General features: G+C 37.3%; 3 protein-coding genes across 3 annotated transcripts in view; all 3 read right to left on the bottom strand.

The window, feature by feature from the left end:
- Positions 1-524, bottom strand: part of LOC110166950 (E3 ubiquitin-protein ligase TRIM62) — a 52376-nt gene extending 51852 nt beyond the window's left edge. Inside the window, exon 1 of the mRNA XM_020932251.2 lies at positions 425-524. The gene's annotated coding sequence lies outside the window, so the exon portion shown is untranslated. The remainder of the gene's footprint in view (positions 1-424) is intronic.
- A 552-nt stretch (positions 525-1076) lies between these two features.
- On the bottom strand, positions 1077-10217 carry tnfrsf1b (tumor necrosis factor receptor superfamily, member 1B). Its single transcript, XM_020932248.2, has 9 exons — positions 10074-10217; positions 5847-5946; positions 4838-4963; positions 4604-4759; positions 3919-4012; positions 3590-3846; positions 2886-2972; positions 2738-2796; positions 1077-2163 (listed from the first exon to the last, which is right to left on the bottom strand). The coding sequence occupies exons 1-9, from the start codon at positions 10122-10124 to the stop codon at positions 1669-1671; spliced, it is 1425 nt and encodes a 474-aa protein (XP_020787907.2). The 5' UTR covers positions 10125-10217; the 3' UTR covers positions 1077-1668.
- An 883-nt stretch (positions 10218-11100) lies between these two features.
- miip (migration and invasion inhibitory protein) lies at positions 11101-16382 on the bottom strand. The gene is made up of 9 exons (XM_020932245.2): positions 16028-16382; positions 15639-15721; positions 15185-15263; positions 14984-15095; positions 14278-14354; positions 14085-14211; positions 13589-13685; positions 13281-13394; positions 11101-13102 (listed from the first exon to the last, which is right to left on the bottom strand). Exons 1-9 carry the CDS (start codon positions 16266-16268, stop codon positions 12992-12994), a joined length of 1041 nt encoding a protein of 346 aa, XP_020787904.1. The 5' UTR covers positions 16269-16382; the 3' UTR covers positions 11101-12991.
- Between the last annotated feature and the right edge of the window lie 434 nt (positions 16383-16816).

Raw genomic sequence — 16816 nt, 5'->3', positions numbered from 1 at the left:
AAAAAGAAAGCATGGAACACCTGCGGCAGTATTATCCCTGCTGCTCCTGCCTGATTTCCCAGACTTCCTTAACAAATCCCTTATGGCAAGAGTTTAGTCCAAATGCAAGCCTCTATTAATTTTAACAAGCGTTCTCAATAAATCAAGCATGTTAACTGTCACATCGCTTAACAAACCGCTATTTAAATGGATTTCTAGCTGGCTGCATTTGTAAACACAGCCGACCACAGGACCACGACAGCAGCAGCAGCAGTAGCAGAGGATGAGGGACAGAAAGAAGCGCATAAAAGAAGCTAGAACCAAACTCAACAGGCGGACACGTTTAAGCACAAGCTCCAGGAACAACATATCAGACCAACGTGGGTGTTTATTTGAGAGATTTAGATTAAAATAGTTGGAAAAATGAGAAATCGGATCAACTTACTTGCGTCCTCGCAGCGACATCTGTGGCTCCAGTACAGTGCTCTTTCAGGAAGACGAGCGAACACAGCGGCAACAGACCGTACCAACTGTGACAAATAGGGGTACTTACTAATTAATTATTGATAGAAAAAAAAAAGATAGATACCAAATCATTCACATTCTGATTATAAAAGAAATAACAACTGGTCATTAAATTATCAGCCTTGTTGCGAATATCCGTATAATAATATATTTTTTCCAGTATTACATCCCCCGTTTGAAGGGTAAAGTGGTACTGTCTTTCTTTCACTCTCCTTAGCATCCTGCGCTAGCTTCTACATTTTACATTAGAAATAAATTAGTATCTTTGAAATGAAGGCAGCGATTTTAAGCAAAATATTTTGTTACATTTCTCGAGTTTTCAGTTTTATAACACTAGATTATAAGAGAGAGAAGGGAGCCAAAAAGAGAAGAGGTAGGCTGTCATAACCAGATCTTGCCAACAGCTGTCAGTATTGTCCGTAAATAACCACATGAGGGACTCTATTTCATTAATAAAGTTTGTCCAGCTTTTGTTCGGGTTCGTGTTCTATGAATGTTTGGTCTTTGGCGCTATTTTCTCTAAATATAAAGGTAAAAGTACCAAGTTCATGAAAGAAAAAAATCGCTTGACATTTTATATAGGAAAAACAAGATTGCAAGAGTTTATTTCTGAGTTGAAACAACTTGCATTTTTCAGTTTCCTTGATTTTTTCCCCCGTTTCTTTTACTTTTACTTTACAATTGTACAACGATGTTTGCTTTCTTTACATTAGGATAGAACTTTAATGAGAACTTTTCTGATGAATTATTTCAAATCAACCACACCCACACATATTAATTTCCCTTTTAGCTCATTTCACTATTTAGTGACGCATTCATATGTCATCACGACTGGTAGTCCTTTCTGCAATTCTCTACTGTTTAACAATGCAGCCAGAAAAAAAGTAAAACAAAAAAAACAAAAAAACACAACCCAAAACAAGCAAGTATGTACTTTAGGAATTTACAGTGATACCTTTCTTATTTTACAATTATTTAAAACTTTTTACATTAATACTTTTGTGCAGACCTCCCAGACCTCGTTCAGTCCCTCCTCTGTACACAGCAATCTGACTTTAACATCAACAAGACACTACCTCACGCCTTGTCAAGTGCGCCTTTCTGTTCAAAGTTTTGTTCAAACCTACAACGAACCTATATTCCACACCCTTTTAAACCAACTATTTACACAAACTGGTCTAGTGTTTTAAATGACATATTATTATAACTTCCACTTTCTTCTACAGACAGCAGTGAGTGCTTGCCATCTTCCTGCTGTAGAAGACTACAGCTCTCCTCTTCCTCTCCAAATGGGATTTTAGGCTCTGCTGTTGCTGTGTCGCTGAGCATCACCGCTGGAGATGTACATGTCCCATTCCCGATATGCAAATTGATGTTAACATTGACCAGAGGACTAGGGGCCATACTTTGTGGACTTGTGGGTTGTGAAGAAGACTGCAAACTTGTACCAGTTTGGGAAACAACTTGATCCACATTGGACTGGAGAGGAAGAGGCTCAGACAAAGCAGATTGAGGTTGGTAAACAGGTATTGTTGATTGTAGTTGCCCATTAAAGTTGCCGATGCAGTAGGCATCCCCATTCTCAAGAAGACCCAGTTGTTCTGGCTGCACAGCTTTGATTGACAAACTTTCAGTATCCCTGAGCTCACAGAGGTTTGTCTGCATAAAAACAAATAAAACAAAGTTAGATGATGTTTTAAGCATATTAGAAGCTTGACCCAATGCTAGCAACCATGCCAAACATCTTCACAGTGAGAAGCAGATAATTTAAATAGGTAAAATGTCCTTTGTAGCTTTGTCAGTTCATAAACATGCATAGCCTCCTATATTGTTTTATTTTATTTATTTGTTTTGAGCACCTCCTAAGCATTGTCTTACACTCTGAGTACCCTCGAACTCAGGTACTAGGCAAATAACTCTGTATACTATAGTGGTATATTGCCAGTTATTACTATTATATTTTATAGTTTTAATGTTTATAAAGTAATAATAATAATATTAACTTTCACCTTCCTTTAAAACCTGAAAGTACCTACTGGCTGAAAACCACTGCTCTACATGGATTATTAAAATGGCTCCATCTACTCTTAAATCAATAGCACTATGTAATGCATAAAATGGTGCATAAAATGAAGACATAAATGGAGTAACTTGGATGGATATATGCATTCAGTAGATTTAAATTAGGAAATACTAAAACTGGTGCTATGGAGTTGAATGCAATAATACTTACATTGTTACTGTCAGTGTCACAGTTTCCATTTGCATCCACTTTAGGAAAATCTACTGTAGCTAAAAACAAGTAAGAAAATATTGATTTTTTTAACTTACATTGAAAATAATGTACTTTTGATAACTTTTGATTTTGTATTTTTGATTACCTTTCTTGAAGACTCGTTTACAGAGTAGTAGCAGGCCTACTACAATAAGAAGCAGAATGACACCAGCAACACTTCCAAAGAGTGTAGCTAGTTTAAATAGAAACACAATATAATAAAATAAATTAGAAAATGTCAATTTAAGATTTCAAACTTGTTAACATTAGGGCTGCAAATTCATATTTGCAATTATGCTGACGTCACTGTAGCAGCAAATGCAGTTATTTAGGTTGCTAACAACAAACATCCTCTGAAATGCATGTGATTGTATTTGTTTAGCTACTATTTCATTTAGCTCAGGCCATTATTAGAATTAGATTCAAATTAAGACCTCATTTCAAATTAACAAGGGGCTTATTAATCGGGGGGATTACAGTTAATCATCTGTCAGTAAAGGCATGTGGTTTGGAGCAGAGGTTAGCTGAATATTTTGTGTGTGTGTGTGTGTTAAATGGCTGTCAGTCTTGTTTGAGTTCAGAAAATTTATATTAAGCAATTAAGACATTTTTAATTGTTTTAAATCAAGCTGAATCATTTTTTTCCCATATTGCCCATACCTAATTTAAGACTTCTCTTATAGGTTAACATTGTTAAACAGAACGGAATCTTGATTATTTAAAATAAGGTGAAAATCACAAACAGGATGCTTTTCTGTTAGATCGCAATTAGATATTTTTCCAAAAAACATTCAGCCCTAGTTACCATACCTAATTGCTTATCTGGTCCAGGATCCAGCGGCTCTTCTTCTTTTCTCACTTTGGGAAGTTCTGCTGTAGAACTCAACAAATGTGTGTAGTTTGAGATTTGTTTGGTAAATGGCTGTGATTTCATTGTGGTTGCCTTCACACGCTTAGTTACTGGTAATGTTGTAGTTTCTGGTTTGGTATATGGGTTGCTTGCAGCAGGTTTGCATACTGTGTCTGAAGTAGCATTGCCTTTACTGATAATGTGTCTTTCATCGCAGCTAAAGAAGAAGAAAGAAATGGGGTCAGTGTACATCCTGGCACGAGTTAAGGCTTGAGATGATAATGCTTACATCGAGTGGTTTTTGCAGGCTTCTGTGGAGGAGACAATGTCAGAGAAAGTCCCCTCTGGACACTTTTTACATATTACATTAGACGTATCTGTCCCTGTTGTAAAACAAAGACTGCACATTATTAAATAAACAATAACGTGACAGTAACCATATTTGAATGAATTATAAATTCAATAGTTATACATAGTAAATTTAAGAAAAAGGTGCAAGGTGTTGTCCAAAAACCAATACCCAGTTACTAGCTAGCAAAGAAATAGATACACTTTTAACGAGTATCTAAATAATATAACATAAATTGGATGAAATTTGACACTTCCTGACTAGTCTTAGAATGGTCTTGATTGGTCAAAATTTTTGAGCAGTCTGTTGCCTAAAAAGAATTGATGATAGATTTGTAATCCTTGTCATATCTAAAATGGCATTGGATAAATTCTTATTAAGCCCTTTTCTCTTTGTGTTGAATTTGCTGGTTAAAACTGGGGCAACATTTGCCAATTTATTACCCCGTCAAACATCGTCACAAGACCAATTAATTTATTAATTTATTAAATTAATTTATTTAATTTAGGGTTCTCAATTAGCATTTTGAAATGTAATTTTATGTTATTATAATAGACTTGCAATGCTGTTCTAGTATTTCTAAAATAAAAGCTATTATTAATTGAATACAAAGTAAACACGTTACCTTTCACAAATACTCCAAATCCCTTTTTGCATTTTTTGTAGGCGGTACAATCCTGACACTGGCCGTTAGAGCTCATTACACAGTACCTGTCCGGCATGCACCTACATTTGGTCCTTTTAGTGGGGGAGCAGCTTCGTTCTTCCTGCAGACCCTTCGCTAAGAGTGTGAGGCATTACATTACCAGTAACTCACAAAACACTAAAAGATACATATTACTAACTTATTTTTACACACATGCTTTGCATTTGATGCAGGACAAGCAGTTTATAGCAAAGTTCCAGTTCTCCAAGTACTGCTCTGGTCCACATGGTTCACAGACTGAGTCAGTACTTTCAGTGCATTCCGTCTTCAGCTTATGTCCTAAGAATAAAAAAGAGGTGAAGATTAAAAATTTTAATGCAGCCTTGGACCAAACAGTGTACTCAAAAATATTATGATTAAAATTGATATGCATGCAAAAGGCAATGGGTCAAGTGGATCATTGTAAGACGTGTGAGCTTCAATATTAGTATAGTATCTTGCTTTCTTAAGTAAGGGTGGAGTGATATGGCAAAAAATGTATATCACAAATGTACTTTATTTTAACAACAGTTAGCAATGGTAACCATTGTCCAGAGCATGACACAGGCTGACCATTCTTTGTGGGGAGATAACTAAGTACCACCTGCAAACATATATGTTGTAACTTCTGGATTAAAGAAAAAAAAAAAGCATAGAATCACAATATTGTAGTCAGTCTTTCCACATGTTTGCATGGTCAGACCACAAGAATTAGATTTTATATTGTCAAATTCCGACCTTATTTATTTTTAACCATTAATAAAACCACCTGATTGAGACCCACATTTTCTGAACCATTTGCTGTCTACCCCACTGTAGAGCATTATCGCCTCCACATTTAAAACATCTACCACATATTTCCACTGTTGTATCATCAAAGCGTTCATGTCTTTTCATTTTCACTGACAGCATAGTCCTTTGTGCACAGTGTGCTACATTTTACTTTCAGATTATGTTGATAACAAACCAGAATGCAGTGCTGATGTTTTAGTACTGGTAGACAGAGACATGCACATCAGATAAAGGTTAGGTCTGTATGCTGGGTCCAAAGACAAAAAAAAAAAAAAAAAATCTGCACCACATCTCTTTGGTGCACCTCACTTTTAAAATTATTTTAATAGCATCACAGTGTAGTGTTTCGGGGTCAAGCCCTTCTTCGGGCACATATTGTTTTAGTACTCACCGGGGGGACATCGGCTGCAGCACAGGTTTGAATCTGTGACGTACCTTTCAGACCGGGGACAGATTCGGTTGGCGTCAGCTACATAGGGCAGCGAGCTCGTCTGGTGGAAAAAAGACTCACGTTTAGAGCAATTTATCATCTCTTATTCAAATGAAGACTTCAAGCTCACGTCTGAATGTGACTGAAATGAGCAGCGGAAATTGTGACTTAGCCTACTCTTACATTTTCGATTCAGTCTGATTACAAAAATACAGAATTTAGAAGATATTGTGTTCAAAAGCAAGCAATTCTTTTGAGCCAAATGTTATAGAAAACATGCTAATCTAAATCACACATTTTTCAAAATTACTTTTCAATTTAATTTGATGACATATTATTACATTGAGTTTTGGTGGTATGTAGAAAAAGTGGCTTGAACAAGGTCTACAACAGGGCTCTCCAACTTGTACCTCGGGAGCTACCAGTAGCTCTCCACCCATTCCAAGTAGCTCGCCAAAGAATTTTGGAATTAACCCACTGTGCTGAATAACAAAAATTTGGTTAATTACATGCCTGTTACTACTGTAACTTCATTTTTGAAGCCCAACTTTGTGCACTAATAAATGGGCAATGGTTTATGTTTTATAGGCACCTAACCCAAAGGCTTGCCCTCTTTCTTATAATCGTCTCAATTTCTTGCAGCCACTAAAATGAGTAGCTCTCTGGCATTTTTGTTTGGTAAAGGGGTCTGGTCAAGCGGTAACGGAGGGAAACAGGGGCAGATTTTTTACATTCAAATAGCTCTTATTCAGAAACTAGAGGGACTATTGAAATAAGTAAGGTATCAGAATGTAGGAAAGAGTTAGCACTCCAACAGGGTAAAGTTAAACCTGCGATATTCTTTCAAGTTGTTGGCAAAAAATGTAAAAACTCATGTCGGTAACGGAGGGAATGAAATATGCAGCACTTTTTGGGCAAAAAATACAAACAGCGATAACTAGCGGTTCTCACTTACAAATCCTTAACAAACTGGTTTGAATATTTGCTTCATATAGTTTTCTACCATATGGTACAAGATTAGGTTGAAAAACCTCTTACTTTTTGAGTAGTGAGATTTTTTATGAAGAAAGGTCATGGTAACGGAGGGAAAAGTAATGGAGGGAAAATTGTGCAAGCAAGTAGAAGGTGCATGATTTTGAATAATTTGTCAGCTTTTTTCTTTTGAATACTTTAATATTACTTCAAAATTAAAGGTAACTATTTCTATAAAATATGTCAGTCCTTCCAAGCAATTTTAAATACTGTTTTTAAAAAAAAAATCATGTACCTTCATCAACAGTTCAAAGATGGAATAACACAAGATATGATGAAATACATCAATTTATTTACATGATTTGCAGGTCTTTGAAATTTGGGAAATATTTTTTGTTCCATGTTTCATACATGGTCTGTTTAAAACATATGGAACTTTAGAACCAAACATGGTACAGAAAAAAAGGTAAACAGTTTCATAAACTAGAGTACATATGCTATCTGTTGAATACATTTTTATATCAGATGCATTAACTTGAATTTTTGGCCTTGCTGTTTACTTCTGCTTGACCGGGCCCAAAGCTAGCTCACCAGAGGAAAAAGGTTGGAGACCCCTGGTCTACAGGGTGTGAATATTGTTCAATAGTAAACACAGACATGAGATAACTTAAACTTAATATTTGTAAATATTCATCCATTATAGATAGGCATGTTAAATGAACCACATATTATTTTCAAAGCAAAATTAGCATAGGTAAAATTGCTGATCAAGCATAAACAGCAAATGACTCATGTCTCTTGACTGCAAAAATTATTATGCTGGAGATGTTTCAGAACCAGTCTGGGCTCAGCAAAGTAAATTATTGACTGAACATTTCTATAATCATAACAAGTTCCTTTAATTTTTCATGTATTGCATTAAGGATCAGGTTTGCTTTCACATAATGCTTTTTAACATTTAGAGTGGACCAATACTCAACTAAACACTAAATCCAAATGTATGCTGTAGTGATTAATTATCTTAGAAAATGTCCCTTTCACAAATGTATCAGCGCCAACTCAGGCTGGTAGCATGGGTCTTTTTCATAAATGCACACTGGGGATGGTCTGAATGTTTCTCTAATGGTGTAATGTTTATGATTTACCATGGTGACACAATGCATACATTAGCAAACACTGCACAACACATTTTCAGGAGCTTGGGATTAACATGAGTGTCCATGGTCCTGTTTAGATGATTGACTTTCAACAAAGAGGTGAGAGTGGCTAACTGGAAAACTATTGTCTTGTAATGTTAATTGAGAGGGACTTGTTTAGCTCATATCAGCATATCTGCTGTAGTTCCAGCTAAGTCAGTTCTTTGTGGTCTGATGTGGTCTATACTCAAATAAACCTCAGATTAAAGTCTAATAAGCTTCAGATAGAGCAGTGCGTACAGTTAGCATCACACTCCCAGTGAATATTGATGACATCAGCTGCAAAGAATCAATACTTTTTTTTTTTATACCACCTTGTCAATACCCAATAATCTGGTATGATCAGTGAAGCTAAGCAGGGCAGGCCTAGTTAGCACTGAGTCAGGAGATTGCTAGGAATACTGTAGTGGGCAGCACTGACTCTTATAAGTAGCCTGTTGTTGTGTCTTTAGGCAAGACATTTTGCCCATGAATGAATGTAGAGTGTATAAGTGAGTCTAAATAAAGTTTGTGTCTAAATATAGTGTTTTTATGATCAGAAGTGGTATTGAGTATTGAGTCTGTTCCTTCAATATCAAGTTTCTAAGTTTAGTATCGTGACAACAATACTAAATAGTAATTATTACACATATAAGACAGTTACCGTATTTGGCACGGGCTACCCCCACCTGCCAGTTTTCCTGTGTGAGTGGCTTTGTGGTCAAACAGGCAGCTTTTGTTCTGTTTAAGAGATGCATTTCACCTGTCACTCCCCTTTTCTGTGGGCCTTACAAAGTCTTAACTGTGTCTGACTTTGGGCTCTTTGCTCCTGTGCAATGCAAACAGCTTTTGGAAAACAGAAAACAGTAGCAGGAGACACATCATTGTTCACGAAACGAAAGTGCTACTCAGACCTTTTGATGACAGAATGTACTGTGATCTTGTAAAGCATTTTGTATTGCAGGAAACGAGGTGGGCGTCAGGAAGGATGCTGCTCTTTAGAGGCATAAATTGTAATGACCATCGACAAAGAGGTGAGAAGACATTGGGGCGTGTGATAAACCACTGAATTATATAAAGTCAGTGCAACTACACAGAAGTAATTCATCTAAAGGTGCACTGTATAACTTTTCTACCATCTCTTTATCTACATCCTTGGTCATGTTATTGCTTTTCCTGAAATATTTCACCGTATCGCAATAAACATATCTATTATTGCATTTTTTCAATTACAGGTGTTTTACTGAAAACCCCAACTCTTGGCTCACCACAGAGCTGACCTGTAACTAGGGCAGATGGTGTCACCTGCTTGTCCCTATTTAGATAGTTAGTTTAATGCCATACGGTGGGACATTCTAGGCAAAGCAAAAACATATACATGGGGACAAGCAGGTAGCGTAGCCAGAAAAGTTACATAGTGTACCTTTAAGGCTGCATTCACACTTGCACACACCACATCAAAATTTAACACTGAAATTAAACCTGAATAAGACCATGATTAAACTGAGACCAAACCAGGACACGTGTTCATGGAGCCAAGCCAAAATCAAATCATGTTTCTGTTAAGACCCTTTTATCTCGCTTTGCTTCTTGTCATTGTGGATGGATTTTTTATGTTATGTATTTCATATTTTAATGCTCTATTGAAAACATTTGGCTCAACAGTCAGTTTCTTGTCCTTAACTGTTTTCAACCATTTGCTGTGCCATTTAGCATTTTTATCCATTTTCTTGATATTACTTATAAAAATTTGATGTTTATTTGCCCTGTTTTGCTATAATCTGTTACCAGTTAATCACAAACTTAGTCACATTCTCTTCTCAGTTGCTGATTACTGTACTTTGCATTTCAGTTACAATAAAGAAATGCAGTTACAAAGCTGAATTAATCATTAAACATTAACAATGTGCCGGCATATTGTTACTGCCGGTTCAGCTTTGTAAAGGAATGTAGAGTGCGGCCAACAGTCGGTCAACCTGCTCTCTCCGAATCAGACACACAAACACAAGCATATAGATAAATATAAAGTGAAAAAGCTTACCCGAACCATTAAAGTTTGGAGAAAAACCAGCAGTAAAACTAAATCCTTCATTGCTTCTCTAAAGGTGAGAGTTCTGTGAGGACAGAGACGGCAGTGTGTGTATGCTCAACTGTGCTGGAGGCGGGTCAGAGTGATTTCCCTGAAAGCTGTCGAGAACTTTAAGAGGAAGGAAACAAGCAAAACCCCACAAAACATTACAGCAGGTTAAGGCTTATGCTGCACTTCCAGAAAACAGACTGGGGCTTTCTCTTACTTTATTAGTGCATAAGTTATAAAGCAAATCATTACATTCCAGGAGGGCAGAAATGGCAGAGCTCATGACTATAGAGTGGGAGCAGGTTGTCTAATACAAGTGCATTACTACACCCTTCCCTCTCTCGTGAACAAGACCTGAAATAACTCCTCCACTGAAGGGGGACACACTCCTCTATTCCCGAGAAGAGTGAAAGAGCCATGACTGTGTCCAGACAGTGTCTCTCACGGGTCACGGGTTCGTCACTGCGTTCGACGGTGCACACTCGACGCCTACGCGGGGAAAACAGAGTCCAGGCAGCGGGGAAAGTGTTTGTGGGAGTACAGGACCGCAGGACGCCTAAGTGGTCCTGCGGGGAAACAATCTGCCGGTGGAGCGCGCTCTCGGGCCAGAGAAAGACGCGTCGGTCGGGGGATGACCTGACAACTACTCTCACTACACATTCCATGTCGAAATGGTCCAGACTGTCCAACTTTGACCAGTGTGGTTTTATGGAAGGAGGTTGAACTGAACTTAATCTTTTCAGCCATTTTCCATGGGAAACTTGGGCCTGTCTCACTTTACTGACTGTTCTAATTTATTGGAAAAATACGGCCAAGATTGCTGCTTCATCATTTGCCACTCTTTCAGCCCCACACACCTTTATATATACACGGTGATGCAGCAGTGTTACGAGCCAGCTTGGAGAGGATCAAGATGGAAAATGGTATAAAGTAATTCAATAAACAGGAATGTAAAGGTAAATTAAACAAAATGGGTCTAAAATATGTACACAGTTAACCTCACCAAGAAAACAAAATAACATGATTAAACAGATAGCGAGTTTTGTGTCTGAGAAAACTAGGCCTTTAAAAAAATAAAATAAAAATAGTGACAAACTAAGGAACACATGAAACAAAACAAAACCACCAATGTCCCAAAATAAAGTCACATAAACCCACAAACAGAATCGAGCGACAACTAAAAACGAGAGACACAAAATATAATAACTAAACTAAACTAATGTCTCTCTCACACGTACACACACAAAGTTACGCTAACACTATATGAGACACAGACGAAATGGCATCCTGACAAGAAAGCCCAGCAGCCCGAGCAAGTGCAGATGATCTCCTTAAATGGGGGAGGCGGCTTCAGGTGAGCCGGGCTTGGCCAGGTATAGAGGTGCCCCACCAATCAGAAACCACACTACCAAAAACAGGCTGAAGAGCAATCCACCAATCGGAAGCAAGGGCTCCCACAGCAAATTTCCATGGGGGTCCGTAACAAGTAGTTTATTATATGGTGTAGTTTAATCATATTATTCTGTTTTGTTTATTCCTGACTAGGAATCGTATTGTGCACAAAATTTCCCCCTCCCACATAATTTGCTCTTCTCTCATTCAGGCTTAGATCTTTAGGCGTAAGTCTAGTGTGTAACGCTCACATTACATAGGCTGCATTATCATGATGCGAAGGTCTCTTTCAATAGTTTCAGCCATAATAATGTATGACATATGGAAGTGATATAAGCGGAGGTGGAAGTATTTGTTGGTATAAGTGAAATGTATTGCTTTCAAAATTGTGTACTGAAAATGTAAGGCTTTAGCTACTATTATTGTTGCTGCTTCTTTTTCACATGCATCACCTGCTACTAATAGATAGAATGTTCTTTTTAGTACAGAAGGTTTAGGCAAATCATATTTTTGCTGAAATTGTGCATTCATATTTTTGTCTTAAATTTTTAAGTTTGATGATAGTGCAAAACAAGACAGTAACCACAGTGGAACACCCCTATGCAGCTTCACACATTGTTAATTCTGAGCTACAGGAGTGGATGTGACTTCCTGTGCTGCATCTTTTTAACCTTTTGTCTCTGCAGCACTCCTTAACGGAGGAAGTGACAGAGGAAGTCAAAAACAGAAGTATGCATCATTCTGGAGCCAAAACACAGTGGGAAAAGGAAAACTCATAGTATCAAGCCACTGAAAGAATAGTAATAAGATAGCATATTTAATACTAAACAAGTATAAGATCTGTTTGCTCATGTGGTAAGTCTGCCTTTAATATTCCATTTAAAGAAAAACTCCACAACTGTGCTCACATAAGTGTTGTCTCTGCAAAACAACACTGCTCAAACAAAATTAAAGATTCTGTTTCTCAAATCTAATTGCTTTTACCTATACATAGATTTTAAATAGACAATTATCTTTATGAGATGAAAATCTGCCTTCAAGAGAAGATCCTTGATTAAAATAAAGTTTCTATTATAAACCAGAGTTTTAATATAATGCATCATTAAACAAATGGGTTCCTCACTAGGCTACAAATATACTATTAAGAATGCTGACAGCACGTTAAAAACTGCATTAGACATCTTGTGCAGTTTCACAATTTTTCCAGTGTTGTGAAATGTCATAAACACATGTTAAATAATGTCAAAATAGCTGGCTGGTTCCTCAGTTCCTCAGTTCAGAGGTTGATTTTACATCAGTAATGTGGTTTAAAGACAAAATAAGACCAAAATAATTAATAGTCAACTGACTTTTTTTTTTTTTTTTTTACAGAGTTTATCCTTCTCTACTGGATGTAGATATGTAAAATGTAATCATTGCATGTACATTATCGCTCAACTTGGATTGGCACAAACAATTTCAGTGTAAAATCTGAAAAAAACTTAAAGCCCTTATTTTCTTTTTCTGGGTGAAAAGTGTAGGAAGTTGTGGTGACTTAGAAGAGACACTTGTGGTATCTGTTGAGGCTTCCGTGTATCTGATGTCTTGAAAGCCGACGGGTCCTGACAAACACAAAACAATAAAACACATTTCCAGATGGGCAAAACCATCTCTCATTTGCCTTGAGTAGAAAAACTTTTTTGCAACACATTTCACAGAGCAGTAATCTACAAATGAGAACTACATTTGAGCCTGTTCTACTTCCCGTCAGTTTGACATATTTAAAGGCCAGGCCCTCACCTCTCGTTCCTTATTTTCAGTTTCCTTCTTTGTGTCCAAACAGCTCTTCAGGTCAAGGTTACTCTGTGCAGTTTCAGTGCTTTGACCCTTGTTTGACCAACCAGATAGACAATGCTGTGAAAAAAACAAACTCCACATTAGAAAGAATAAATATGATTCAGCATCTTTAGTCAGGTTTGTAACATCATCAATATCAGTTTACTACCACCAGTATGGAGTGAATGAACTATAGTGTAGCACTTTGAGGGGCTTCCACAAGTCTGTAAAGCACATTATAACTGTAAGGCATTATTTTTATTTTAACTTACCGAAGGCAAACTTAGACTGTCCGATGGGTCAAAGCTGCACCTGCGATGAGCCTTGTATTTGTGTGGAGGCAGAAGTGTGGAGTGTGTGATGCTCACTCTAAGGATGAAAACAAATATACTGTTTGTCTGTACTGTCTGTAGACCTAAAGGTCAAGTAACATATTGTGATTGGGAAAATAATGCTCTAAAATGAATAAATATTCATGTTTGGAATTGAACTGGTGATCTGAAGAGATAGAATTGCAATAACTGGCCTATAAGAGACTTGTATTTAAACAGCAACTGACAGGATACTTTCATTGTTCATTGCAGCTCATAATTTTAGTAGTGCTGAAAACCATGCAAAATGTAGCTAGAGGTAGAGTGTTAAAAAAAAGCATTGGGCTATAATTAAAGATAATTTTGTAATTGTTTTTTGGCTTATAGATCGTGATTCTGTCCTAAATTGGTCACTGTGTTGCTCCTTAGGCCAGTAGATCCACTTATACATTATTACCTTATGAGAGCAGGTTCCTTCACTGTGTGGGGATGCTCCGATTTGTGTTTATTGCACACGGGACAGCACTCCTCAGAATTTAGAGGGACTGGAAAAAGCCTATTGTTTATCCTATAGGAAAAGATACCTGTAATAATGTATTAGATTAGATACTGGTATAGTTCAAGCACTGCTATGTTATAGTACTTCTTACACTGATGGGTGTCATTTTTAATCTCAGGGATGGTGTCTGACACTGATGGCAGGTTTGCATCAGATTCTTCAGAAAACCTGTTGGGTGCAGTAATCAGTTTATGAAAGCTGTTGAATAGAGCCATGGTCCAAGCAGTATATCATATCTATCAAAGTTTTATGATTATAAAGTGCTTCACGGAAAGCCCTCCCTTATGCAACCCTGGCTATGTGAGCCCTTTCATTGTATTGGTGAGCTGCTCATTATTTGTTAAGCCTGTTATTTTGGTTTGCTATCTTAGATTATTTTTGGTTAATTTACCTTTTACTTTCCTGTTTATTAAATACTAATTTATACCATTAACATCTTGTTTTTTGTTAGTTCTCTGACCCTAGCTGAGTGGGGTCATAAAAATATTTGCATTATAGTGAATACACAGTATATGCTTCTCATATTTTTATCTTGAAAAAAGATTCCCTGTTTGTGAATGCACAGAATAAACCACCATCATATCAGCTTGACCTTCAAAATGTAAATGAAATGAATTTTTATTTACATAAAAATTTATATGTGCATGTTTTTAAAGATGCAGTAAAATGGTAGTAATAATGGCTTTAAATAAATTATATTTGATAACAACAAATTCATTTCCCTCCTAAAAATATGACAAAGTACTTCATAAGAGTAGATGCATAAAAAAAACTGTCTTTCATCATGCAATACTCACTCTGAGTGTCGGCTGTTCACACACTGCTCTCTGTTCAGAGCTCTAAATCGACACAGGTCGTTAAAGAAATCATCCGAGCGTTCTATTAATGAGTCCTCAGCATCTATGACTCCTGAAAACAATCATGTGCTTGTGTCATTCACAAGTTTCAGTGGTCTGTGGGTTTTCCTGCAAGTACAGTACATTTCAGTAAAAAAGTACCTGCAATCCAGTCATAACCCAGGAGTGGTCTTGAATGCTGTTGGAGGCTTGAAGGTGTTTTTTCACTCTCCTGCCCTTTCTACGAAAACACAGAATGATCTGAGGGTATATTTACAGTGACCACCCCTTTAGGTTGTACTGCACTGCCATTTAGGCCTCTGTCCCTAACATCCCACCTATGCACTGGTGCCAATGGATAAATGGGATGGATAATAAACAGAGAAGATCATAATTTTAAAAATCTAATTTGTTTGGGTGTGTATATATACAGTCTATGGTAATATATGACAAAATGAGTCAGATGTTTTCATTTATTACTATTCCAATCTCCCTCTGTTTGCGGGTTTAGTGCATATAGCCTTCACCTTAAAATTCTCATGATCGGCCCACCAGATGGTTAAATCACCCCTCTTTTACTACTATTCATTGTATATTGTTTCATCGAGAAACCTACCATGGAGGAATTAGGTCTGGATGACACTGCAGTATGTCTTAGATCGTCAGTTCTGAGCTCAGATGTCATTGTAGATGTATGGGCTGGAGGAGAGATAGTATTAGAGAGACAGTCACAAAATAAGACTATTAGGGTATGATAGTAACATTTAGCTTTATTTTACATCCTTTAAATTGCGTCACTTGTAGATACAAAAAAGACAAAGAAACGCATCGCTACTTCTTTTAATCTGAATCGCAACACTGTTTTGATTCACCACATTTGGTGCTGAGTTAACCAGCACCATCTCGTGTTAGCAAAGGGGTAACACATCTCATTTCCACCTTAACGTTAGCTAGCATCTCGGCTAAGGAAAGTGCATAGTTGGCGATAGTTCAACTTTGTTTTACCTGAAAATTTGACTTTGGGTTTAGCCAGAGCTGCCCGAGCTGGACCTCGGTTTCCATCTTTAATAGTCAACACCTCGTCTTCGGCCTCACAGCTGTTCTCTGTCCCGTCTTCTCTGTCTCTTTTGCGGTTCTCCACCCCACCGCTCACCGCCTCTTCCAACTTTTTCCTTTGCTGCTGAAGTTGAGCCAATAATGCTTTGTTTCGCTCACGTAAAATATCCAGTCGGCCAGTGGACGACATTTTATTCTTACGCGAGTTTAATACGTATAATCTTGTCCAAATGTAGTGTTTTTTTGAAAGTTTAAAGCTCTTTGTTTTTTAAAATCTGACTCGCTAGAGCAGCTCCATAACAACGCGTTGACAACAATGCTGTGATTGGTTATTGAGACTTCACCCATCATGCTTTGTTCCTACAGGAGAATTTCTTAAAGAGACAGGCGCACTATTTTAGAACTGCAATACGAAGGACAACCAGCTGAGGGCTATGTTCACTTTCTGTCAGTAAGATTACAACGTGTAACGGTATCCTAGGCATGATCAAAACAAGAACAAAGGAGTCAATTGAGCGTTGGCCAGTATAGCCATTTATGCATGTTGGAAGATAGTGTTAAAGCCATAGACTGTATATATAAATGGCTATAGCTAACACATGAGCTGCCATGTTCCAAATATGGATCTATAGTTCCAAATAGGAAATGAGCATGGGGCACTTCTGGCTCTATCGACTCCAGATCGGTTCCAAATAATTCTGGAACACACCCAAATTCAATGTACTATTCTACAGCCAC

The sequence above is a fragment of the Boleophthalmus pectinirostris genome, unplaced genomic scaffold (genome assembly GCF_026225935.1).
Source record: "Boleophthalmus pectinirostris isolate CB_2022bp ecotype Guang Dong unplaced genomic scaffold, ASM2622593v1 HiC_scaffold_3, whole genome shotgun sequence".
In the NCBI taxonomy this organism is placed as follows: domain Eukaryota; kingdom Metazoa; phylum Chordata; class Actinopteri; order Gobiiformes; family Gobiidae; genus Boleophthalmus; species Boleophthalmus pectinirostris.
Note: the sequence above shows the minus strand (reverse complement) of the source record. Positions and strands in the feature narration are given on the sequence as shown.

Excerpts from the sequence above, each read along its gene's own strand:
- tnfrsf1b (XM_020932248.2), bottom strand. The coding sequence starts at position 10,124 with ATGAAGGATTTAGTTTTACTGCTGGTTTTTCTCCAAACTTTAATGGTT. Across the intron at positions 4,760-4,837 it reads CTGCATCAAATGCAAAGCAT|CGAAGGGTCTGCAGGAAGAA; the intron begins GTGTGTAAAAAT and ends TCACACTCTTAG. Across the intron at positions 2,973-3,589 it reads TGGACCAGATAAGCAATTAG|CTACACTCTTTGGAAGTGTT; the intron begins GTATGGTAACTA and ends TATTTAAACTAG.
- miip (XM_020932245.2), bottom strand. The coding sequence starts at position 16,268 with ATGTCGTCCACTGGCCGACTGGATATTTTACGTGAGCGAAACAAAGCA. Across the intron at positions 15,096-15,184 it reads GGGTTATGACTGGATTGCAG|GAGTCATAGATGCTGAGGAC; the intron begins GTACTTTTTTAC and ends GATTGTTTTCAG. Across the intron at positions 14,212-14,277 it reads TAAAAATGACACCCATCAGT|GTATCTTTTCCTATAGGATA; the intron begins GTAAGAAGTACT and ends ACATTATTACAG.